At 40.3% G+C, this 27,520-nt stretch overlaps 1 protein-coding gene across 2 annotated transcripts; it reads right to left on the reverse strand.

The window, feature by feature from the left end:
* Nucleotides 1-366: 366 nt before the first annotated feature.
* On the reverse strand, nt 367-26,926 carry LOC139138168 (15-hydroxyprostaglandin dehydrogenase [NAD(+)]-like). 2 transcript variants are annotated; one of them, XM_070706418.1, is made up of 7 exons: nt 26,723-26,926; nt 16,131-16,257; nt 11,604-11,710; nt 11,301-11,397; nt 9,328-9,404; nt 4,982-5,127; nt 367-4,608 (listed from the first exon to the last, which is right to left on the reverse strand). In XM_070706418.1, exons 1-7 carry the CDS (start codon nt 26,906-26,908, stop codon nt 4,482-4,484), a joined length of 867 nt encoding a protein of 288 aa, XP_070562519.1. In that variant the 5' UTR covers nt 26,909-26,926; the 3' UTR covers nt 367-4,481. The 2 variants fall into 2 exon arrangements, 1 of the variants encoding a protein (XP_070562519.1); XR_011553544.1 differs by lacking the exon at nt 367-4,608 and having other exon boundaries at nt 5,041-5,127; nt 6,332-9,404.
* Between the last annotated feature and the right edge of the window lie 594 nt (nt 26,927-27,520).

The raw sequence follows: 27,520 nt of genomic DNA on the forward strand, positions 1-27,520 counted from the left end.
GATTACCAGTGTGATGGCAACTATGATCCCAGTGCAGTAGGTGGTCAATACGTGTCAGAAAACGGCCACCGATACCAGTGGAAATCCCTCTTGGTACTGCAGATCCGGCCGTCCTAGATGTCAACTGTCATCAATAATATGCATATTATTTGATCGACAAATTGAGTATTCTGGGTCCGCTTCTCAGCAACTAACTTTGGAGCAAACCATTACGAGAATCCGACATTATCAAATGATAACTTTTGATCAATTCGTCAGCATTTCCCCTGGCCTCTTTTGACCAATATATCATGGTGCTGATTCAGTGAACTTCATTGTTATCGTTATAGGATATACATAGATAAAAACTCAAGCATTCATACAGTCAACTTTTTAAAGCCAGTATTAATTTTATTTTTGCAAAAAAAAATATCTTTTTATCTACAATGTTATCTACAAAACGTGTGTGCGACGTTCAAAAAAGTAAACGTAATTTGTATGAGACTGTCCAGCCATCCTGTTTTTTGCTGTAGTTTCCACATAGAAAAAAATTAATTAAAGACTACAAAGATGGTTTCTTATTTCCTTACTTTTACAGATTTTTTGTAATTTGGGCACGCATATGACCGCATGTCAAAAAACTCAGCAGCTGAACAGCGCCACCAACTGCCGAGTACTCGACTGCTTGCCTGTGAGGGACAGCATTTCCTGACACTAACTCCTCACCTCTGTTTAAACATGAGTAGGAGTATAAAACAGTGTTATTATGCATTTGTAACAACTTGATTTAAGGTTAAACAAGCATGGCAGCATATCAGAAAACTCAAACTCAGGAACACAACTTTCCTTGCGGACTATCTTCATGGGATAATCGAGCACTCCACGTGAGAGTGAACTCATTTCTACAATTTTTTCATAAACACTAAAAAGAAATTTAGACGGGGAAAAAAAAACAAAACAAAACAATAAAAAGTGCTGTCTACACTTTGGATTGACATGAGATCAATGAAGTCATTGACCTTTCAATTTCAAAGGAGTAAAGAGCTTTACGCACGCTATATAGAGTACCGTCGGTTGTATGAAAACATTGCAGGTACCCTTTACTTGTTTTTCAAGTATAAAGTACCGTAGTGTTTAATCAACTGCGTTTCACTATTCATGTTTTTATCTCAAGTACAAAACTTTGCATGGTGACACCCAATTTTTATTTTTGATTTTGAAAGAGTGTGGTTGAAATATTCCTTGAGCAAAGCTTGCGCGAATGTTTAAGCCTTTCATTGAGGTGCATACTACCTTAACGTTTACCTACCACTAGAGCAGCACTTTGAATTGAAAATTGAAAAGAACAGTAAATCTTGGGTAATTTGTAATTTTTTTAGTACAAAAAATTGCACTGTGACCCCCAATTTTATTCTTGATTTTGACAGATAATGGTTGAAATATTCCTTGAGGGAAACGAGCAAAAGTTGAAGTCTTTCATTGAGGCGCATACTACCTTAAAGTTTACCTATCTCTGGAGGCTTTTTACCCAATAATTGACTTGCTGGGTAGTTGTGTGTTGAGAAAAGGTCAATTGCATGCTTGAGTTATAGCTTCAACTGACTTTAAAAACAAGGTAAACAAGCAAAAGGAACCAAACATTCAAAACAACCACAAACAAACAATTTTCTGCACTTGGAATTGATATGGGGTTACTTAAGGTCAATGACCCGACAAGTTCACTGGAGTGAAAGAGTTGATCGCAGCCCATGCTTTGCTGGTTTTGGTCCCCATCATCGGCGAAAAATATTGAGCCGATGTCCGACAGTTTTGCAACTAAATGTCTTGTAGAAATCATGTAGCCCTCAGTTTTTAGATTGCATTAAGGTTTAATTTATAAATTGAAAATGTCGCTAAATCTTGGGTAATTTGTAATTTTCTCTAGTACAATAATTTTCACTTTGAACCCAAATTTTTAACCTTGATTTTGATAGAGTATGGTTAAAAACATTCCTTGAGGAAAGCTAAAGCAGTAGTTGAAGTCTTTCATTAAGGCGCATACTACCTTAAAGTTCACCTACCTCTGGAGGTTTTTTTTACCCAATGACTGTCCTGCTGGGCAGCCGATGTTGAGAAAAGGTCAATTGCATGCTTGAATTGCAGCTTGACCTTCAAAGCAAGTTTATTTATTTGAATTTCAAGAGAAAAAAATGGGAAAATTCGGCCGATTTTGGCAACTTTGACCGCTCTGATGGACCGTTGTCTGATGGACCGTTTTTTTGGCCGGGGTGACCCAAAACGTCCCATCCAGTCAGAAAACTAAGAGTGTTAGCTTTCGTTGCTTTGTTTTTTGTTTCTTGTCTGAACTTTTTCCAATATCGGTGGATCCTTTATGGGGTTGAGTTATTTGCCAGTCATGCGGTGGGCTTTTGTTACCGACGAAGATAATTTGTAAAGAAAGTAGTACCTGATTTTGAGTTTTCTAAGCTGAGCGATGATATGCTTACCTAAGTTGATTTTCAGATTTGAAAGGTCCAAGACAAATCGGTTTTAGCTCTACTGCATATTATTCAATGTCGATGGAAACTTTGTGGAGACTAAGCTTAGTTAGTTTAGTGTCATGCAGAATACTTTGGTTATTCATAGTTTGCAAGGAAATTACTACCCGAGTTTGATTTTTCCGACATGCAGCCAATTCTTCTTTAACTTGAGATTAACATGTGTAAGATACGTGATAAAAACCTTTCATACTTCTTTAGATTTGTACAGTGAGGTGAGGAGTTAGCGTCAGAAAATGTTGTCGCTCTCACTGAAACAGAGGCGAGTGCTTAAAATTCCACAAAATTTATGTTTAGTGTAACATTTGATGCAGATTTGTGTAAGGTTATAACAAAGTAATTATGATTATGATGCAAACACATCCGATTTTTATAAACGTTTGGGTCAGTATGGACAAGAGACATGTCGAATGCTTTAGACACGATACATGAAACCATCGCGAATGTTCATGACCATTAATTCATTTTCACCCTAGTTTCATTTAATTTGTCTAAAATCGGGGTCGAATATATGCATGGTCACCTATTCAATCAGTATCTTTCAACATGTCGAACAATATAAGTTGTATCTCGTATCAAACAAAAATCATGAAAAAATGGGCGACTTTGTCCCTTTAATCTAAAGTTCAACAAGCATGGCTGTATGTAGGAAAAATTAAACTGGGCCAAGTCAAAGAATAAATATTCAAATCAAGTGACAATGCATCAAGTCAACCAACAAAGTATCAAATAAGCGATATAGAAAGTAACTGAATATAAGTAGGTGTTGTATCTTTCGTTTTTTTCATAATCAATCAGTTACACCTTCAGATACTGTTTTCACGAATTAACCACGAATCGAATTTCATTTATTTGCAAATGCGGTAATTAGTAAGTATTCCTGCAGGATGAATTAAAGGCACAACACACATGTTAATATTTTTATCAACACATATGTCGTAATCTTCCAAATTGGCGCAAAGAAAATTAGTATTTCGCGCTCTCGATAAACAGCGTCCATGGACGCTATAAATCCCGTGCAATTCCCTTGGACTTGGAGTGTAACAATACTGGCGCCACGAAATACCAGCACGGTATCGACAACATGGTCTAACTCGTTTGCACATTTAAAATTCGCCCAGCAACTTATCTTTGTCATGGACGTATTCTGTGTACTACCGCCATGTTCTATTGTATTTCAACCAATCATAATATTTGTCGGTGTTATTATTTAATTTATTCATAGCGTGTGTTTTAAACAAAAGAATTGTAACATGCCATGCACGGGCAAGTGATAAGTTGTACTTTTGTATCTTTTCTAATGTCGGTAAAAATCAAAGTATTGTATTCTTTATGGCTTTGGTATCCGACACAGCCAAGATAATGTATAAATGGACTGACAGAGGAGACAGGACTAACTCAGGCAGAGACACTCACAGGCTGACTCATGTATCAGCGGCTGGGCAGTGACGCCTAGCCATGGTTCCGTACTCAATAAGTTCCAGTTCTACACATCATCACTCGTGGTCAGTTCCAGCTTCTTTCCAATGATACGACAATATTTTAAGTTGGGAGGACTAAGAAAAAAGTTTTCAAAATGACCGATTATGAAGTTCGTTACTTACAACGTCAGAATATCAACATGGCAATAAGTCTTTACTATGTAATTCTCATCTTATGACTAACTTGCATGTAAATCTGGACTCAATTATTGTTTTATTCTTTGAAAAACAGATTTCTTAAAATCTGTCGTCCTTGAGTAGTGGAAGTGTGAAGACATTTCTGGTTCTACAAACAGCAGACTTAGGGGCGTGACATAGCTCACAACCTAAGTAACACAATATATGGATAATTAATGCCAAATTTCACTGTTGGTGTTCCTGGACTTGATAAGATACATTTTAAAGGACACACTCGATGAATCTAAACTTACATATTCGTAATGGCAAAGTTTGAACACTATCTGTAGCTACTGTCTTGGGTAAATTATATTTTCATGAAATCAGGCGGCTGAATATTCATCATGGGAATCTCTAGAGTGTGTATATTTGCTTTTCCATTCACAGATTTGTCTTCAATCATCTGTAGGATGCCCTCACACGATTCTTGCACACTAGAATGAGGAGAGAGTGATACCACTAAGTTTTTCGGCAATACGAAACGTTTTAACTTTGCAGCAACGTACATGGACTTACTACGAGCCAACTGTATGGAGACTGCCACACAGACATAGAGAAGCAAAGAGGAACGATGAAAGATAGATAGATAGATAGATAGATAGATGATAGATAGATAGATAGATAGACATCTTAGATAACAAACAGAGAGACAGACAGAAAAACAGACAGTAGACAGACAGACAGACAGACAGACAGACAGACAGACAGACAGAGAAACACATAAGATGGCTTAGAAGAAGATTTGCAATCTTGCGGGACAGTCACTGTCATCTTTACAACTTTTAGATTCACATTTTATTTACTTACCTGATATGTCCCATGTTGGCCAAACGATCTTCAAACTCTTGACCATAGCGTGAAGACTGCTTGGCGGCCAAAATCATGTCAGTGTTGACCTTTCCAACACAATATGAGGCAATACTTATTCCATTATCCTTCATCAACTGTTCTTCCTGAAAAATTGATGTACGACATCACACACGGAGAGACACAAACACACACCCACAGACACATACACATACACACACACGTATGTGTGTCTGTGTGAGTAATTTTGATTTTGCTGAACACAAGGCATCTTGTTCAACAATGTAGTAGCTATAGAGTAAAATACATGCGAGAATGAATGCTTACCAGTTATCCTTAACACAAACAAAAGCAGATAGAATATTTCACGTGTGGATTTGCTGTTTACCAGTTATCCTAAACACTGACAAAAGAAAATAGAATATTTCACGTGTGGATTTGCCAGCACGCTGAATTCTACATAGAATCAACATAAAAACGGCATTTCATTATCGCTGATCAATATATCATAGATTTCTCCTAACATCAATTTCGCATTTGTAAGCCATGACATACTGACTCGATATAAATATGATATGCATTTCCTAATCGTTTATTTTCAAGAATCGTGTTGTTGCTATTGCAAACGTTTTTCTCACAGTCTGTACTCCATTCACTTGGTATACCGAATTTGGTAATTTTTGCAATTTGATACACAGACTACTTGATTTTAAGCTCGGTAGTTCCTGTGTTAAGAAACTGCCCGATTTAGAAACAAAGCGAACAGTTTATTCTATTTACCGCTAGATTTCGAGATAAATCTGATAATTTCTCGACATTGAAACTGACACGTTTGCTAGTGAATAGGGCAGCTCCTTCATTTTGGAAATTATCAGGTTGACTCGTACAGAGCGAACTGCGAGCATTCAACACGTTTGGCATCGGTAAACATCGCACTTACGCTAAGAACAAATATTAAGATACATACGGAGGTGTAATGAAGGGCTGATGTTCTGTGCAATCGTTTTGATAAATATTGTTTACCTGAATTTTGACATGAATTTTTGCCATAGTAGTAAATAAATATGGCTTTTGATCAAAGCCGGACTTGATTCTTTATGTGTTGGAAGATAAAGTCAACGCAGAAAGAAATATATGAGGATATAACATCTACAATATCGTTCAAGTCCTTGCTTGATTCATGAAATATCTGCAAAGCTGTACATTCAAAGCATCCCTGTAAACTCACTGTACTATCGTCTCACAATGCTTTCGACACGCTGTATGACTGGTTTGTATAGATTGGTGCAAGAAGGATTGCATTGTGATCTGACTAACCAATTGGAGGAAGCGACATTGATTTATACGCACCTGGAACTGTACCGAAACACAAGTCAATTGTTCTACTCAGGCGTGTAGGGTAGGTGATATACTGATGGTATGATTTCAGAATTCCACCATGAGCACAATGGTTGAAATCACAAAGTATGAATTTTGGAGCGTCAGGTCAGATAGATTCCAATTTCTGAATGTTACTTTCGATATGTTCAATGGCTCTTGCAGTATTAGCGGTGGGGTGGCAATTCCCTTGGCATGTAAAATGGACGCAAAGAAATCGACAAGAGTTCATGTCAGCTGTGCACAATGCTTCACGGACAATAAGTGTTTTACAAAATTGCTTATTCACATAGAAACATACACAGCCGCTGTGTAGTTTTCCTGTAGTTTGTTCATCTCTATCCAGACGAAAGGGAGTACAATAAAAAGATCTTGATCACAACTTTCAGAATTTAACCAAGTCTCAGTGAACGCAAGAAGAGAAGCTTTTCTGTATTCATGCATATACATTTTACATTAGCTTGAAGTTCGTCAGTTTTTGAGTGAAGAGATCGAACGTTTGCTAACACAACAGTTGGAAGTGGTGTTCGACAGCTTTTCCAAATATTCTGTCTACGGCCGCGTTCAAAAAAATGGTGAGGGGTGGGGGGGGTGCTGGAGGAATTCAGGGGGGGTTCGAAAATTTTTGGGGTAGTCGAGGGGGGACTTGAAAGTTTTGCTCTGCCTATAGGGGGGGGGACCTGAAAATATTTTGACTCCCAACATTTTGATGTCGTCCGATGGTTCTAATGCTAGAAATAATCGAACAAAATTAGAACCGTTTTGTCCCATTTTATGTCTTTAATCTCGAAAAAATCTAAAAATGTATGAATGCCATTAACTTTTCGTAAAACAAGTTGGCCTTGTAATAGGGTAGGAGCTACAGCTGTTGATAATTTTTCAATATTTCTATGCAATGTATCAAACACAGTTTCTTGGTGTCTCTCTACAGCATGCTGCTGAAAAACACAATATTCAGTTTGTCAACAAAGCCCGTTTGTCTAAATATTGGTGATAATTGAATGATGCATATGCATGGTACACGTAGGCTGTGTTGGCAAACTGAATACTGGACAGCTCAACATGCTGTAGGGAGTAGAACAAGAATGCAATTATATAAACTGAACAAAAATGTTGTCAAAATAAAAAGTTAATACAACTACTGCCCTGCTACTACATACTGGCAGTCACAGTGATACATGTAGCTCTGACTCTGATGTAGTTTAAGAAGAGTTTCGGTCATAGGACACTCGATTGACAGTGAAATACGATGGTATCAACCGGGACTCGAACCCACAACGCACGGCACCCAATCACCTAGCGCAGAGGACAACAGACAAACCGCTCGACTAAATCCCCAATCCTAAAAAAGATTGGTTCAATAACCGAGCTAAGGATGTTACAATTTTGACTGCGCCCTCTCCACTCGCCGTAGAGTTCGTGAAGCACTCACGCTAGCACACACGCTATCATACATCTCACACAAACTATATCGAAGCGAAGCAATGAATACAACGCTTTACACCGGGCGGAAGATAGCCTCGGGGACAATTCTGTCCACCAGCAGAGCTATCGACCTGGGAAAGAGAAATACGATGGTATCAACCGGGACTCGAACCCACAACGCACGGCACCCAATCACCTAGCGCAGAGGACAACAGACAAACTACTTGTACACAAGATCCAGCCAGAGAGCAACACATAGAAGACTGGGGGACTAACAGTTACCATGGATTTTTGAATTCTGGCATATGAGAACAATCAAATATTAGAGAAAAAAGATGGGGTCACCATACTTGATCTTATACAAATGTACGATGAAAAGTCAGTTTTTTTTAAATAATTTAAAATCAATATATAAAACCATTCATTTCAAGTTCATGCAGTGAATGAAATTTTCACATCTCATTGTACCAAGATAACACAAAAGTAAAACTTTGAATTTCTGAGATTAAAACATTAATTTCATGGAATATTTTAACCTTCCAGTATTGTCAATTTTGTAAAACATTTATAAGTGGCATCTAGTTGTATTTGTCTTGTACTTTTGAAAAACAAATTTCGGTAGGTCACTGTGCTCATTTTTTCACAATTTGGTTAAACGTAGCTAGGAATACACAATTTTCATACTCACTCATGATTGTCATTTTGTGTGCTTTTCAGCTGGTGCCATTGAACTGGCCAGAGTTTGATAAACTCAAGTCGGCTTAGACTGAGAAATCAAAAAAGTTCACTGATGCATTTAAAAATGAATCAATTTAAGAACTTGCCCTCGGTATATTGCTCTACAACCTGCTGATAAGAGGTAGTGTTGGAAATCTGCGTGCAGAACGACACATTACATGTTTTTTTTACTCTGTGTGCATTCTTATAAATGTGCGGCTATATGGTAATTTGGGGGGGGGACTTGAAAATTTTTGAGGGTATTGAGGGGGATCTGAAAAAAAATGAGATTTCAATCGCGATTCCTCCAGCCCCCCCCCCCCCCCACCATTTTTTTTTGAACGCGGCCTAACGCCACCTTTCTTACCCCTCTTCCTTTTCTGAATCCCGTTCTTCTTCCCCACAAAATTTCCATTATATGCATTTTTAGACGATGGTATAATTTCTGCTGCGAATGAATCTTTCAGGGTTAATGACAACAACTATTTAGCTGATCATGACTCGCGTATGGGAGTCTGTAGAGATTCCCTTGTGTACGTAGAAATCCACATTGCCGATATGACGTTCGACATCGCACACTGTGTAACCAAGATGAGAAAGTCCAAGCAGCAGAACCAGGAAGTACAGCAAACAACCTATAAACGTTGAAATCTAATCCATCTTAGAAGACATCTAACTTGTGTAGGCAATGTCCGGAAGTAACACACCAAAGACTGACACCAAAAAACACGCAAAATAGCTAGAGCAAGTGTCCGCCACGTCGCCACCAGTGCAGCGCCGCCAAGTGAGAGGCGTGAAAAACTATCGAGAAAACAGAATAAACTTACCGCCGCACTCCTTGAGAAACCAACGACGCCATGTTTTGTAGCCGTATATATCGGAACATACTTGTTTGGAATCAAACCTTGAATTTTGAAAATGAAAATATATATTTTATATATATATATATATATATATTTCATATGAATATTCCCCACGTAAGCCAAGATGTATACATGTGACACAGAAATGTACAGAGACAGACTGGATAACAGTGGATAAGATATGTACACAGTAGGTGCCGCCAACTAAGCTGTAGCAAAAAGCTGTTCGTGCGCAGTTTTTCAATGGGTTGGCAAATTTAAAAGCTAATCAGCCAGCGTGGAGAAAAAATCCATATTTACTGTGGACGGAGAAGAAATTTCGTTTTTTTTTCAGTGAGTGAGGAGAAAATTTTTGACAGTGAGTACCGCAAAATAAGTAGGGGGGGCGCAATGCTGTGGTTGATAGAACTCAGTTCAGGGGAGATTAAGCGTCTAACTTAGAGAGGAGCAATATTTCAAGGTATACACTGCTCGCACGGTTTTGCTTCGATCTGGCTTGCCTAGTGGCATCTAGTGAGCAGTTGGGAATTTCAGTAGTAGGAAGAGGGCAGCGGGGAGCTTAAATTGTTGTGGGAAGTGGGGAGCGGGCAGACTACAGGTGCAGCCAACGAACAATGCACTTTTAAAAAGGTCCTTACTATGATAAGATATATTGTACATGACAAATAATGTGAACTGACTCATTTTAAATCAAGAGGGTAATTAATTAGCTGTTCATAATTTGCCCTCCCACAGAAAATTTTTCGACTTACCCTCCCACACTCAAACTTCATTTTTACCCACTCCCCACTTAGTTTTGCCTGTTTCCCCTCCCCACTGTGAATTTTTGAAGCTCCCCCGCCCTGTGGCAAAAAAAAACCATGCCAATTTCCCCTGCCCTGGAAACAATTCCCCTCAAAAAGTTTTTCGCCAAGCCCTGTCGCCAGGACAATCAACCGATATCCGCCCTGTCCTACAAAAAAACCCCTAAAATTTGCTCCCCTGCCACCTAAAAACATGTCCCCTGCCCTAGCAAAATTAAAATTTACCCTGCCCTCAAAAATTGCTCCTGGAATAGTTTTTCGATGAATAGCTCCGTTGGCTGCACCTGAGACTATAGTTACGGGGGGCATTGGGCATCAAACTTTAGCGGGAGGGCATATTTCCCGCATAAGCCAGAGGAAGGCAGTTACGAACAGCTTTACTTTGTCCTCCAAATTTTCGGTAAAGGTCATAAATAAGTAAAATCTGTGTATAAGCCTTCAAAACATGTTTTGTGATGATTTTGAGAAATCGATGAAATTATCAGTTCGTGGCACATAGGTCAGTTCACAGATACACATGATAAATACGTGTGGCACAGAAATGTACACAGACAGAGTGGATAAGATGTATACGTGTGACACAGACTATTTCAGTAGGAGGTACTATTTCTTTGACTATTTGACATCATGGAATAGATTTAACAAGGTATATAAACAAAATATGCGTGTCTATAGACATGGTTAGCAGCATATGATAATGAATACATAGCGAATGACTTAACAAGTGACGTAACTGTGGCGTTAGACACATCGCTATGTGCAGTGTATCGTACTTTAGCGTCGTGTCGTATCAGGAATCCGTGAGACGGTAACGCCATTGATTTGTCTGAATATTACACATAGGGGCTAAAGGTACATTTTATTTCTGAATCTTTGACAGTTTTTTTTCGAGTCAAAAGAGGATGAAATACCTCCTAAGAATCAACCATAAAGTCCAATAACCTCAATTCATTAAGGACATTGTCAACCGCTCTTCAAGGAGGTTTTAAGTAAGACTAAGATGGATTAAATTGGAAAAAATGCCCTTAGATATCGACTTCGACATTTAATTTTAGTAAAAATGAAAATAATTGAAAGGAGCGAACTATTGCCCTAAACCCTGGAGTTGTGTCCCGTTTGTGATGATTGTCTTACCTAAAATCGACGAAACGTTGATAATGACGCCCCCATGACCGCCATGTTGGATCCCCATGTACTCTACAGCCATGTAGGTGCTTCGTATTAAACTTGTCTTTTGCAAATAACAAACAGACAAAACGTAGAGGAATATTACTGTTTTAATGGATCTTTACACGTCTACTTTTATCGCACAACAACATTCCTTTGCTTTGATTTATACAATAAAACCTAATAATACGGTTACAGTTTGAACGTTACAGATTCGTAAAGTAAGAGAGGTCGTCAAAATAAAGCATCTGAAATGAATTACGTACATACCAAGTTTACGTCAATGGTCTCGACCAATTTGAAATCATCAAAAATAGCAGCATTGTTGCAAACGATGTCAAGCCTACCAAACTTCTTCTTTGTTTGTTCATAGGCAGCTGAAACGTCAAAAGAGAGACAAATGGATCATTGGCAAGTAAGGTACGGAGATTTAGACTAATTTACAACGAAAGTTCGAAAAATCAAAATTTACTGATGATGGTGCCTTAATCCTCAAAGCTGACAAACACAATATATAATATTTTACGCTCTCGATACATTAGCGTCCTTGGGCGGCGGGAATTCCACTTGATTCGGCCTGGCGCCACGAAATACTAGCATGGAATCAACTACATGGCTTAACTCGTTTACATATTTCAAAAATTCGCCCAGTAACTATCATGGTACTCTGCGTACTACCTCCATGTTCTATTGTATTTCAAGCACCTGTAATATTGAGGTGCTATTATCGTTTTGATTATTATGCTGTTTGTTTGAAAGAATAGCATTATATCTTGCCACACATGGGCAAGTGATTTTTTGTACTTTTACATCTTTTCTGGTGTCGGTAGAAATCAAATTGTATGTCATCTTATTGTGTTCTTTGTGGCGTCAGTATTCGAAATAGTCATAATACTGTATAAATCGACACGTGAGGCAGATTAACTCACAGGTAGATTGACGGACCCACTCACTCATTGATGGATAGTATAATTAATGAGCGGCTAGGCCGGCCGTGAGGCATGGCCATGGTTCCGTAAGTAATAAACAAGTTCAAGTTCCACAACATCTCGAGTAATTTCCTGCGTCTTCCGTATATTTCCCATCGAATTAGGACACAGGACGAATTCGCATACAGCAACTTTGTCTTGTCAACATGCATCCATGTGTGCATCATGCAATAATGCATTCAAAGATTAATTATTTTATGAGTTCCAGACGAGACTCTCGTTAATTTTCTTTATGGACTCTATAATCCAACGGATGTAAGCCTTTGCACAGGACAAGGTACCCATTTCCCCCTTTTGTAAAAGATGAGGTAGGCCTACCCATCATCCACTACACCTTGCACATGATGAGGCACCAAGCATCCACTACATTGCACAGGATGAGGTACGCAGCATCCACTACATTGCACAGGATGAGGTACGCAGCATCCACTACATTGCACAGGATGAGGTACGCAGCATCCACTACATTGCACAGGATGAGGCACCAAGCATCCACTACATTGCACAGGATGAGGTACGTAGCATCCACTACATTGCACAGGATGAGGCACCAAGCATCAACTACATTGCACAGGATGAGGTACGCAGCATCCACTACATTGCACAGGATGAGGCACCAAGCATCAGCTACATTGCACAGGATGAGGTACGCAGCATCCTCTACATTGCACATGATGAGGCACCAAGCGTCCACTACATTGCACAGGATGAGGTACGCAGCATCCACTACATTGCACAGGATGAGGTACGCAGCATCAACTACATTGCACAGGATGATGTACCCAGCATCCTCTACATTGCACAGGATGAGGTACGCAGCATCCATTACATTGCACAGGATGAGGTACGCAGCATCCACTACATTGCACAGGGTGATGTACCCAGCATCCACTACATTGCACAGGATTAGGTACGCAGCATCCTCTACATTGCACAGGATGAGGTACGCAGCATCCACTACATTGCACAGGATGAGGTACGCAGCATCCACTACATTGCACAGGATGAGGCACCAAGCATCCACTACATTGCACAGGATGAGGTACGCAGCATCCACTACATTGCACAGGATGAGGCACCAAGCATCAACTACATTGCACAGGATGAGGTACGCAGCATCCACTACATTGCACAGGATGAGGCACCAAGCATCAACTACATTGCACAGGATGAGGTACGCAGCATCCTCTACATTGCACAGGATGAGGTACGCAGCATCAACTACATTGCACAGGATGATGTACCCAGCATCCTCTACATTGCACAGGATGAGGTACGCAGCATCCATTACATTGCACAGGATGAGGTACGCAGCATCCACTACATTGCACAGGGTGATGTACCCAGCATCCACTACATTGCACAGGATTAGGTACGCAGCATCCTCTACATTGCACAGGATTAGGTCCTCAACATCCACTACTTAGCACATGACGAGGTACCAATAATCCATCATGTTGCAGAGGATGAGCTCCCTATCAATAAACTACATTGCACAGAATGAGGTACTCAGCATCCGCTACTTCCACAGCATGAGTTACCCATCATGCACTACGTTGCTCAGAATGAGGTAACCCATCATCCACATCGTTGCACAGGATGAGCTACCAAGCATCCTCTACTTCTTTGATATGGTGATGTTCCCATCTTCTTCTATTTTATAAAGCAATGAGGAAAGAGGCTTTTTACAAGGGAACAACGCCATGTACAGGTCTCATAGCGAGTACGTTTCACCACAGAGAAACATGGACAGAGTGGCAACGCTTGCATGCCTTTTGTTCCATGGTCGTTTCGGTAGACTATTGGCTTTTCATATTAAAATGAGCTTCAAAGGTGTTAAACTTTTTGGAGGCTTTGTTTGTGGTTGATAATTACACGAGATTATGCGAAAAATACGATGAGATGGCATCGTACTGCCAGTCGCGTAGCAACCATAGTTTCTTTGAGAGCTCTCAGGCCAGAAACACTGCTTCACGCCAATCAAAACATAACACGCCAGCAGTTTCATAAACATGTCCTTCCTTGACGCACGTGTAAAAGACAGTATGACTGACCGTAAACCATTGAGTAAAACCAGACAGTATCGATAAAAGACTTTCAAATTTGGTTCAAACACAATCATTATATATTCATAAAAATATCAGAGGAATTTTTCAAACGGTAAAACTCACTTTCCTGAAGCTCAAAACACTCCCGTTTTCGCCAGCACGTCAATTCCGCTGAGCACCACACGACAACAACAGCATAAACTTTGCCGAACATACTTTCGCTTAACAATTGGCGAAAATCCGAAAATTACCGAAGGATGCATGGTCGGCACTCTTCGGAAAAAAGAGGCGAGAGCAACCTGAGGCGAGGCGAACATGGATGGATTACGTAACCGCTTCACGCCTTAAACAATACCCGTTTCCACTCTGTCTATGTTCCTCTGTGGTTTCACTTCCTATACACGGACCTCAACTCACCATCTTTAGATTGAAGTCTTATACTAAGTACCATTTTGGTGTGACACGAGTATTTTTTACCTGAGCAAATTAACAGTGACAATATCAAAAGACAGGGAGACAGAAAGGTAAATGAGGGAGATAGGGAAAGCGAGCATGTCAGTCGTGTTGAAACAATCCTTATTTTGTTCTGTTCTCCTTCGGTTTTTCTTGCAACGTTTAGGGGCCAAAGCCAATCGGCTGGACCGCTATTGGTTTCGTATGGGTTTTTAGGGGACCAAGGCTATCGTCTTGGGCCCCTATTGGTTTCATTGGGGGATTCTAGGGGCCTAAATCTATCGACTGGTTCCCTATTGGTTTCGTGAGGGTTTTCTTCCGCTTCTTCGTCTCCCATCAATTCTTTGCCAGCCTAGATCTTGAAAACTACAGCATGTACCCTTCCCAAACTTGGCCATCACATTTGATTGCTAAAAATATCCAATCTAATCTTTCAAAATCTTAAATTAAAGAACAAACAGACAATTTGAACTGAAATTTTACTCATGTCATCACTAGTGTGAGTACCATCACGTTTGCGAAAGGCATATGGATTGGTCACGTGGTTTGTCGGTAATATGGGTTTGTTGTGAAAACCGTATGAACTATGGAATAATGTTCAAAATACTTCTTCTCCGAAGTTGGTCACCATTTGAACTGAAACTTTACTCATAGCATCACTGGTGTGTGAACAGATAGGTGTGCAAAGCATTGGATCAGTCATGTTGTACTCATACCATCACTGGTGTGTGAACAGATAGGTGTGCAAAGCATGGGATCAGTCATGTTGTACTCATACAATCACTGGTGTGTGAACAGATAGGTGTGCAAAGCATTGGATCAGTCACGTTGTTTAGCGGGCATATTGACTTTTTGCAATAATGTTCAAAAATGTTTTTCTCCAAAACCAATGCACCATTTGACCTAATTTTTACTCATATCATCATTAGTGTTCGTACTTTCATATTTACACAAGGCGCTTGGATCAGTCATGTGGTTTGGCGGTCATACTGCATTTACCAAAAACCTATGATAAACAGGGAATAATGTTTTAAAATATTTTTACCAAAAACCAATGCACTTTTTGAAATTTTGCTCATATCATCATTAGTGTGTGTACTTTAGTATACTTTAATTACTACTTAACTGCTTGGGCACCGGTAATGCTGCTTGCAACTTTAATTTTGACGTTGCTCTTTCTGCAAATACTTCTATTGAATTAAATGTCACACGTTACAAAGCTCGCTTCATTGCCATTGTCATACAACTTACGTGCTATAAATAAATAAATAAATAAATAAATAAATAAATAAATACTACGTACATACCTCTCAGATTATTTTCGTCTCTGACGTCACACTCTACGAACAAGACCCTGTCATCACCGTATAACTTTTTCAATTCTGCTGTGGTTTCAAGTCCAGCCTCTTTGTCAATGTCAATGATGCTCACTCCCTGCAAGGCAGAGACAGTGACCTTGTGGTGAGGTATCAAAATATCGCTACCAGTCTGCTGTTGTTGGGTTCTACTATGCAACACTACCGGTTCAGATGACTCAAAAAGAATATTCGCAAGATCGTGTCCATTCCAAAGAATGCAAAGTAAAGTAGGTAAACTGTAATCTGAGTAATTTCACATACAATAACTTTTAACAGGACAAATCTCCTAAACATTACCATATATAATAATTCGAATAAAACTTTCATCATTTTTGGCCTGTCAAAATGAGACTGACGTCTAGGTAATTTTAGTTAATCTTCAAACACTATGACAGAGCAAAAACAATAGTACAAAACATTAACAGCTTTGGCAACTCATGTTTGAGTCGTTATGGAAACGTTATGGGGAGAGAGAGAGAGAGAGAGAGAGAGAGAGAGAGAGAGAGAGAGAGATGTACTCAACATCTGTTTGATAATTTGACTCTGTAAGTCTATTCGGGATAACACACTATTTTCTGTGATGTTTCACGAGCATGTACAAGCTGAGTTCTTTATTTCATGATTCTTACCATTCTTACCATGTTACTACACAAAAATTAACTCATCAGCTGTATGTCAGCATCAAAACATTGCAAGGAACAGTAGCGTGGTAGTGAACTCGGACATGTACGCATAGATGACTGTTTTTGGTTGATATGAAACCAAGAATCAACAGTGAAAATGATAGTTTGAATACTGTCTGTGGTGCATATCAAAAAGAAGGGCAAACGGGAGGCCTGACTGTAGTACTTCAAACACGTTTTTTTTACAAATATGGCAGTAAATGGTACCAATACATTATTATCAAACATAGATCAGGTTATTTTAGTAACAACATGGATGCCCAGCACAAATACACAGATGAAGACATCATTAACATGCTTAATTTCTTAATCGACAACATATTTTTTTAAGTTTGGTGGTATGACATTTCAACAATCTATCAGTATACCAATGGGTACGATTTGTGCACCCCTTCTTGCTGACTTATTTCTGTATTCATATGAAGTAGAGTTCCTACAATCTCTCTACAAAGAACGATCTAAAAAAACGTGCAAGGCGTTTTATAAACACTCATTAGATATATTGATGATCTGATTAGTCTAGAAAATCCACGCACATCAAATTAATTGCATCATATTCATCCTGATGAGTTGAAAATTAAAGAAACAACCGTGGGTAAAAACTCTGCTTCATATCTTGATCTTTTCCTACAAGTGGGTACTAATGGGCTACACACTAAGCTGTATGACCAAAGGGATGATTTCGATTTTGAAATCATAAATTATCCCCACTTGTCAAGTAATATTCCGTCAGCACCTGCTTATGGTGTGTACGTGTCTCAACTTCTCAGATATTGTAGGGCTTGTGATTCCTACGCTGATTTTCAACTGAGACACAGCTCTATGGCATCAAAACTAGTGAGACAGGGATACACATAAAAAAGACTCGTGGGGACTTTTAAAAGTTCTACGGTCGATATGTTGACATTTTGGTAAAACATGACACCTCTGTCACTCAAATGATTAGCGAAAGCATTCCCGGCTTTGACTTATAACAGTGATTCATATACTGTATCACTTCATACAATATTTAGACAATTTTGGAACCGATCCTGACGGGTGTAACATGCTAGCAGGGTATGCTTACCCATTCCGGACACCTGGTACCACCACTAACTATCAGTGGTTCAGGTTGGTCCAACTTAAATTTGTAAATCGCAAATGTACCATGGACCTGGTAATGTATTACCTTGAATAGAAATGATTATTAGACCAGTTTAATGTCATATTATAAATATCATGGCTAACTAAAACTAAAAAAAATCATTCAAGTATTGGTTAAGTGTCTAATTTACATTGAGAGATGAGTGATCACCAACAAACGTTATTCTCTAGACCTTGCTTTGATTTCAAAGCGTATAGGTAAAGACAATTTTTTCGATAATTTTCTTTACCCAGTTATTCAAAATGAAACAGAACGTTCCAAACACTTTCTCAAAATAAAGCAGAAGCACTAAAAATGATATTTACTGCAATAGGAAAACTCTACTCCTTACTTCACAACATTAAAAAGCGATCGCTGATATCGCAGTCATTGTGGTCTCTATCTATTGTGATTTACACATACGAAAATCATACACTGCTCTCACACAATATGTCAAATGACATCGCCGTCTTCTTAGTCTCAGTCTATTGTGACAAACAAGAACTAAACTGATACTTAGGTCGCATACAATATATCAAATGGATTTGCATCTTTTTTGTCTCCATTTTTGTAGTCGATGACGAACGAGTAGAGTAAAATCGTTAATCAGATATTGAACAGGGCCTCTTGCCTTCCAATATCTAAAGGATTGCACGCCACGAGTGCGTTTCCAGGCTTACAACACGTCAACAACACCTAGCAATGAGTTTTGACCAAACAAGAAAAGAGAAACTGAAGAAGACACGACGTGTGTTAAAAGTTACGCCGGCGTTGGCCACTGATTGCTAAAAATACATTGCCTATGTCCAACTCTGACGTATCTTCCCCCTCGCGTTTCAACATGAAAAGTGACAAAGAGATGGAAAAAATGGGAAGAGGATTCCTAAAAACGCCTTTAATAGAAACACTCAGGCCATGAATCAGTTGCTGATGAATACGTTTAGTTTTTGGAAAAAGAGGAAATAATTTGGTCTAAGACCCTTCGTTTAATATTAGCGTAACACATTCGACAAAATGACGAAAGACGAATTAAAGTTTGCATTGTCACGCTTTGTTTCTGAAATAAAGAAACAAAATGGACGTGACTATCCATGAAAAACTTTGTGTGAATTAGTGATGAGTTTGCAAAACCATTTGTAAGTAGTGGGTAAGGGCTATCAGTTTCTGAACGACCCAACCTTACAACAACTAAGATACTTTGGATGACATCATGAAAACGAGAAATGCAAGGACATAGAAATTTATACCCTGGCCAAATTTGTAAAATATATCGCGAGTCTGTTGGTAAATATTATCTGGAGTATACGAAAGACACATCAAAAACGAACGACTGAGACTTGGCATCCAGGAAAATGCAGCGTAAAGTTACCACCGCGTTGCAAAATACAGATTTACCGCACTGGTGGGAAATATCGACTGCACACGATGCAATATTCAGAACAAGCATGCAGGTGCTGTCTCACAGGGAATAACACAACAGAACAGACGGACTGACCATGGGTTAGTGTTGTAATGTGACTTACACGTGTGTATGGCGACTATCTGATAAAACGTTCTTATCAGATAAAACTTTTTGCCAAGAGCCTAGGGAGTCACTTGGTCGGCGCACTTCTCCGCCGTGATTAAATGTATCACTGCAATATTAGTACATGGAGTATGCCGATACGTTAAAGGTATACCGTCACCTGTTCCAATTTTGCCACAGTTACCATGGAAAGAGAAAATCTAACCAATCACAGACTTTAAGCGGGTGGCCGCTTTTTAAAAACAGCGCCCTCAAATGGAAATTTTGAATACCAAGGAACGCCCCTTTGACCATATATGGGCATATTTAGATACAGGTGACTGTATACCTTTAATACGAAGTAATTGTATCTCTGTGACGTAGGGAACCAGAGACGTGTATATATATTGATATGGCATAAGTTTTACTATGTCGCGCAGGCGTCAACATTCACCACCGCCAATTTTGCCATTTGAGTACATTAACTATACTCAAACATGCAAGTTTATGGTACGGAAAGCACCTGGTGTCTCAACTACAGTGAGCGAGCCTGGTGGCCGATGCAAGAACAACCACAGTAAAAAATGTTAACCAAGGAAGGTGATGCAAAACAAAACATTAAGTACTCTGTTCGCCATGTGGTGGTTGATACTCCCTCCACCGCAGACAAATTAATCATGTGACCTCTGGGCGCCCTCCTTTACCCCTTACGACGGCCATTAAGTGTTAATCGTTGATACACAGTGATTAATTGAGGGGCTTGGTGATTTTACGCGATCCATGCTATTTACCGCATTTTTATGTATGGCCATTTTCTGATGTTTGTAATTTTGGACGGCTTCAATTACGATTTCATTTGTGAATTTTGGCAGGCGAAGTATTGTGTGGCGATTACTTTCTACAAATGAGTAGAGTTACAAAGCATTAATTAGTTTTGTCTGATAATTACACCCAACACTTATACACAACCACAAAGTACAAGACAACTGTCTGGCGGTAAATAAGGAAGTACTTTATTAAGACTCCACCAAAACAAGAAAAACAGCAGTGACAAACCACAGTGCAAGCCACTACTGAGAGAACGATGAAATTCCATACAAGTAAATAAGTGAAGCTGCTGCTCAAAGGTCACGTGATTACATGCGTTACAACTAGTCAAAATAAAAGGGAGTGGTGGGTGGGAGCAAAACAGGATGCACACAAAACGAGTTCCCCGCAGAACGGAAACAGGCAGAATGGCAAACTAGAACACTTAAGGTGTCACTAGAGGGCTCCCTATCGTGGGATGTAATTAACCAAAATGACACATTTTTATGCAAATTACACCCAACACTTATACACAACCACAAAGTACAAGACAACTGTCTGGCGGTAAATAAGGAAGTACTTTATTAAGACTCCACCAAGGAAAAGATACCGCCAGAGAGTTGAAAATATAAATAAATAAATAAATAAATAAAAGGAAAGGAAAGAAAGAAAGAAGTAAAAAAAAAAATAAAGTGACGTGGTATTGTAACGGAAGGAATATCAGTGAGCAGTCCAAATACAAGGTGAAATAAAACACTTGACAAGTACAAAACAACTGGCCAAAACATGCCGTTGTTAAACAGACAAGTAAAAATGCAACTCTTAAAACATTGTAACAATAAAATTACATCAAGCCTTCAAATAGGCAAGGCAAGAACTTTAACAAAGAAAATAATCCACTGAGTTTGTTCAATACTGTGGACGGACAAACTGCTTAAATATAGAATGCAGAAAAAGTCATAACACTACTGGCATGAGAAACAAAAGCCAGCAAAAGGCAGCCTAAACGAGGCAGTTGGAAAACTAATACAGGTGATATGAAAACGCAGTAAATTGAAAAACTGCTTAACTATAAACAATGTGGCAGGCGAAAGCTGTGCCACTGATGTATTTGACTGGTGTAAGAACCAGGTAATTGCAAGAAGCTAATGGAATGTATAATTACGCAAGGAGCCAGTCCAATTTAACAAGATTAAGACTGGCCCTAGGACTATATTAATCCAAATAGCCAGTGAAGTGCGTGCCTATGTGATTGGAGACTCTTGCTAAGTAAGGTAATTACTGCTGACTAGCCAGGTTAACCATACGCTGTGACACTGACAAACGTGTGGCTAAAGGTATCTTGATATACCTCTCAAAAGAGTCTGAACGCCAATCGCCATGCAACTTGATTAGATCTGTGGGAACTCCAGCAGCATGAGCTAGGGTAGCTCCACCTCTACGTAAACTGTGAACTGAATAGACATGCTTGTCTTTTCCCATGCCCTCTACTAGCTTATTGAGAGCGGCTGAAAGTGAAAACTGTGTTAACGAAATGTATTTCCCGTTCTTGGGATAGATAAACGCTGGCATACTCCCTGTAGCAGGAATGAGAGAGAGCATGCGTTTAAATGCCGACACTGGGCAAAGTGGGCTACCGGGCATGGCCGCAAGAGGAATAATTAATGTGCGCTCGTGACACTGCATTGTCTTGGACCAACGCACCGCAATCATGACAAATTCATCTCTGACCACAATGTCTCGCCTGCAAAGTTGACGGTTGTGGTCGAAAGAGTGACGAGAGGAGGGAACTAAATTAGACTTCCTGAGAAACGTGAAGAAGCCTGTCAAAATGGCACACCAAACAACCAACTGAAATGTGTTGGAAAAGTCAATGAGCAATGACATGTCCTTAAGTAAAGGTATGGTGAAAGGTAACTTCTGCACAGGAGTGTGAACACTCTCCTTTTTTAAGCCTGCTAATGTTAATTTTAAGCCAGGCTCTGGAATGCTTCCACTGAGTAGCCGGTAAGAGTGTGGAGTGTTTTGACTCCGGAAATATAATTGGCGATAGAAGCAGGACTGCGGAAAGATCTGCTAAGAAACTGTGCATACAAAGACAGTACTGCTGATGTGGCAGGAAGCGCCTGTAATGCATAATGTGTAGTAAAACAAAAATAGGCGTGAAATTGGGACTGTAAATTCCGACGTGTTCCTGGACGGAATGCAGCCAAACGGGATTTCCTGACCTCTTGACGTAGTAAATCCAGGTCATGCTGTGTATCTGCGATTACAATTAAAAAAGATTGTCAATAATGAACATATTAGTGGGCACTTCAACATTGGTTAGGTGTCTGCCCTCTGTTAAACTTGCGAATGTTTCACTGTATGTGTTGGCCAAATGCCAGCGTGATAAACAATCTGCTAATTGGTTACTAGAACCAGGTAGGTGCTCCGCCTTTAATTCAAACTCGTGCACTGCTGCAATTAACCAAAGCTCACGTGCAGCAGACATAAGAAAAGCATCTCTACCTCTACCAGAGTTCAACACTTGGACTGTGCTAATATTGTCACTGTAAAGTAATATGCGCTGGCCCTGCCAGCTGTGACCCCAGAGACGCGCTGCGACAACTACTGAAAGCATCTCAAGGCAGTGTATGGGATGCTGTTGCCTCAAGATAAAGTCTGGGAAGGGAGCGTGAAAATACTGTGCTCCAGCAATTCCACCACATCCTGAAATACACGCGTCGGTGCAGAAGATACTGTTAGGGGTGGACCAGCCACTATCAGGTATTATTGACACACCGTTATATTGCCTAATAAAGGTAACCACCAGTGTACGTCCTTGTGAAATTGAGCAGACAAGTAAACATGATGATGCAATGCTTTCACAGTGCGGAGGGTGTCCAGCATACGACTAATAAATAAACGACCTGTTCTAACACAGCTGGAAACAAAAGACAATTTGCCAATAAGCACCTGCAGTTCACGCTTAGTGGCCTTTTTCTTATGCAACCATGTTTTCAATAAACCTAACAGTTCCGTCAATCTATCCTCTGTCACCTCTAGTGTCATGGTAACAGTGTTAACTTGAATACCTATGAAGGAAAGACATGTAGTAGGTAAAACCGCCTTAGCTATGGCTTCCTCCACTCCTAATTCACTGAGAAGAGAACGCAAGGCAAGAAATGCTGTATGTGAGAGTGATGGTTTTTCCGCCCCACAAAAGTCATCTAAAAAATTGACTGCTCGAAAACCAAGCTCACTGTACATCAAATGATCGCGCTAGTGGTAGCTTGGCATGCAAGTGCGGCTGAGCGAAGCCCAAAGGAAGTCTTAGATCAATAAACAGAGATCCACGCCAGGTATAGCACAATAAATGAAAGTCGTGTGGATCCACTGGTAGCTGCCTATAAGCCCGACGCAGGTCAAGCTTAAACAGATGACACCCGGGACCCAATTCTTTGATCAAAGAACATAATGCATCGATATTTGGATAACTGAGATGAAAATGCTGATCTAAAAATGTAGCTGCTGGAATACCTGAATTAACAGAGGTAAGTGCCGGAAAACTTAGGTCCATAACTATGCGACGCGCAGCAGAGTCTTTCTTAGGTACGGAGGAAATTGGTGAAGTCGCAATGGGCACTGCCAGCGGATTGTCTGCAAATGGTCCTGCTGTTGCGCCAAAGCCCACTTCAGAACATATAAATGCATCTACATGCTGAGCAAAACGCAGTGCTGAAATATGGTTGCGCTTACTAGAAACTGGAAAAACGCTATGCGTATAGCCAACAGGCCATCCAAACTCAAGAAAATCTACTATAACACTACAATCAAGGTTCTGTAGCCGAGCCCGCCACGCTGGTATGTTGAGAGACGAAGGTACTGGAATGCGCAAACCAGCAAAATTAGGCATCCCTGAATTAAAAACTGCTAAGTGAGTATTGACCAACCACTCCTGTGAAACAGAAGGAGTAGGCGGCCATGAAGAAATGCATGGTGCTCATCCATCAGGTATATGCGGAAACCGTACCGACAAACTTATTCCTGGTGGCTGTAGAAAGGTACCATAAGTGAAAGCGTATGCGCCATTCAAAGCTTGTAGCAGTGTGAGGAAAGAGAAATGTGAACTGAAGTTACTTGCGCGCTCGGAAACGCTGCGTACCTTTAACAATGGCTGACTACACGCAACTGAATTAGAAAGCGCATGACTGATATTAGTACCATGACTAGCTGGCTGCTGATAGGCCAACTGCTGTACAAAATTACAAGGTGTACCTGACACCTCTGAAATACAAAGTTGAACAGATGACTGAAATACATCTGTATTCTCACTATCGAAGTTAACTGAATAAAAAGAGAGATCGGGAAACCCTGACTTAGAAACGGGTACAAAGTCTGAGAAAACAGAAGGCAAATGCTGTGGGCAATCGGCCCCGGTAACTTGGTCAGAAGGGGATCCGTGTGGTGAATGAAACTCAAAAAGTGGCCCTTCTGATTGGGGAAAACCACCAGGACCCCCTGAAACGGACTGTCACTCTTTGATAGTGGCTTTAGTTTGCTTCTGCTCCCTGTACTCTTTGTCATTGTACGGACAATCAGTGGCGGCATGCCGCTTGTCCTGGTGCCTATATTTCAAACAAGCAGAACACACATGTTTTTCCAAGGCGCCATCAACCATATGGTCTTCAGCCTGATTACATTTGTGACTTTGAAAAGCTAAGCAATATCTAGGACGACGCGATCTCCTGAGTTTACCACTAGGTTGAGTTACACTGGGTGGGGGTGGATTACGAATGATCTGGTATGAACATTGTCAAAACTATCTCCCCACTCCAACAAACCCTGCTCTAAATATTGTAAAACAATCGAATGATATTTGCGGACTCTATCCCATGGATACAACTGCGCATCGGTCACTATATTCTGCAAATGACTCAGTCTATGACCGGCAGGTTCAGAGTCAAGTTTCATGCTCAAAATGATTTCCAGCTCGCCAGAAACCAACTGTGCTAGAGTCATATCGTCATACTTCAAAGCATCTGGCTTGTTAGGGTTTGGATCCCTGATGAACTCGTGAGGCCAAGGCACATATTTCTTTACTCTATCGGTAGGCTTTCTTTTTGCGCCACTCTTGATCCGTTTACCTTTAGAGATGGTCACAGAAGACACGTTGTCTGCCATGCTAGTGCTACCACGATGTCCGACCGTTTTCTTTGCCGACCGGTGAATGTCGATGTCTCTATCCTCACTGTCTGAACTATCACTGGTATTTTCGGTGTCGTCCGTCGAAGAACTAGTTGAATCAACCGTCAAAAGCCGCTCCACTGACTCCTGTAAATGTCTGTCACGTCTAAGATCGGTTAACGTTTTCCCTCGTCCTCGTCTGTTATCAGGTTTCGCGCCATATTTCTTTCATGGCGGACTGTGACGTCACCACTCTTCTCTTGTACCATCCTCATCACATTCGCAATTGAGTGGAAATGTCGCTAACCTGATTAGTAACTGCTTCTAACTGTTTCTGAACTCTACTGCTTGCCCACGGGCGTGAGGTCGACTTCTTATTTTCGGATGCCACCTTGAAAACTGTCCTTGGTCTTGCACCGAGTGCAAGCGGCTCGCCAGTTCCTTGCCCTTGATTGCTGGTGGCGGGAACAGGGTCGACCTCGTGTTGTGTCGTGTGCTTTACTTCAGGTACTTCTGAACCTCATGAACGTCGGATGTTGCTTCTGCCATGTTGATATGGAAAGGAACTACCGATCGGAATATTGGCAACGAAGAAGACTCAGACTTAGGACTGTCAGTATGAAAGGAAAAGACAGCAAAACAGGATGCACACAAAACGAGTTCCCGCAGAACGGAAACAGGCAGAATGGCAAACTAGAACACTTAAGGTGTCACTAGAGGGCTCCCTATCGTGGGATGTAATTAACCAAAATGACACATTTTATGATAATGACGATTTGTCACATAGTCACCGTACACACACATAACTAAATTTAGGTCTCGCATTGTATATCTGACTATATAACCGCTCACAAAAGAAGGGATTGCTTTCAAGTTCAATCACGGATAAACCACACATGGCTAGAGCGCAACACTGAACGACGTGGAGTGCCGTTGCCCAGAGTGTATTAAGACTGTCTTTTTTGTCGAACCCAAATATTAGCCATATTCTGCCATGTTCCAGATGACGGCGGTGGTGTGATTGGAAAACTGAATGTTCGGTTGTCGGATCGGGAGCTTTGCAACCTCGAGATTAGAGATACGAGTATCAATCCTTTGCAAAGTAGGTCAGCAGCAATCATATTTGTCTGGTCAGTCTGTTTAGTGCACATGGGTTATGACCTGGGTCAGTTTACAATGATAGTTGCTACACGTCTGTGGCATATTGTGGACATCAAATGATTAAAACAATAAGTTAATAACGACTTTGCCTTACTAGTGCATCTCTTTGGAGTAACATTTCTGATAGACCACGTCCAATTCCACGAGCAGCACCGGTAATCAAGGATACGCTGTGTTGGACGACTGTCATCTTGTTATCGAAGGGTCGGCAGTTTGACATCAAGAACACTCTGGAAATGGGGGTTACCCACAATGCTGCTTGATTTGTGCACTCGGGCATTATTGGCTAAAGGCTAAGTCAATTGTATTCAATTCTTACAATTTTCAAAATTATTTGATAAAGTTATGCTCCAAAATTATTAACCAATTCTAAGATTGAAGTTTATTATTGAATTATAAGCCATTTTTGCAGGTGCTGCGAATTTCACACTTTTTGTCGTGAATTACATTATTGATTTATATTTTATTGCAATGTGTTATTATTATTGTTTACATTGTTATTCAGTCATTTCCTGTTCAAACCAGTTGTGTTCTAGTATTACACGCGTTCCTGTGGGAAACTGACACAAACTTTATGGACCAGGCCATTCTAGCCAATCACAACGCAGCCCGCTAAAATTGTTTTGTCCTACCGAGCCTATAGCATATAAGCACGCATGCCATGTATTTTTGGGCACTGTGAGCGTGAGCGAGAGAGCACATGTAAGTCATGTCACAGTACTGTAGTCAATAAACGTGCGTTCCCAGTTACAGTTCAGCCAAGTGTCATTGTCTTGTATCGTCACCCACTCATTGCTGTGAAACGAACCCCCTTCCATTGTGGCTCACCCACACTTTTCAAAGAAAATTATCAGCATCTGAGATGGTCTCATCATACCTCCCGTCAGGCATG

Source organism: Ptychodera flava, chromosome 8 (genome assembly GCF_041260155.1).
Source record: "Ptychodera flava strain L36383 chromosome 8, AS_Pfla_20210202, whole genome shotgun sequence".
Taxonomy (NCBI): Eukaryota; Metazoa; Hemichordata; class Enteropneusta; family Ptychoderidae; genus Ptychodera; species Ptychodera flava.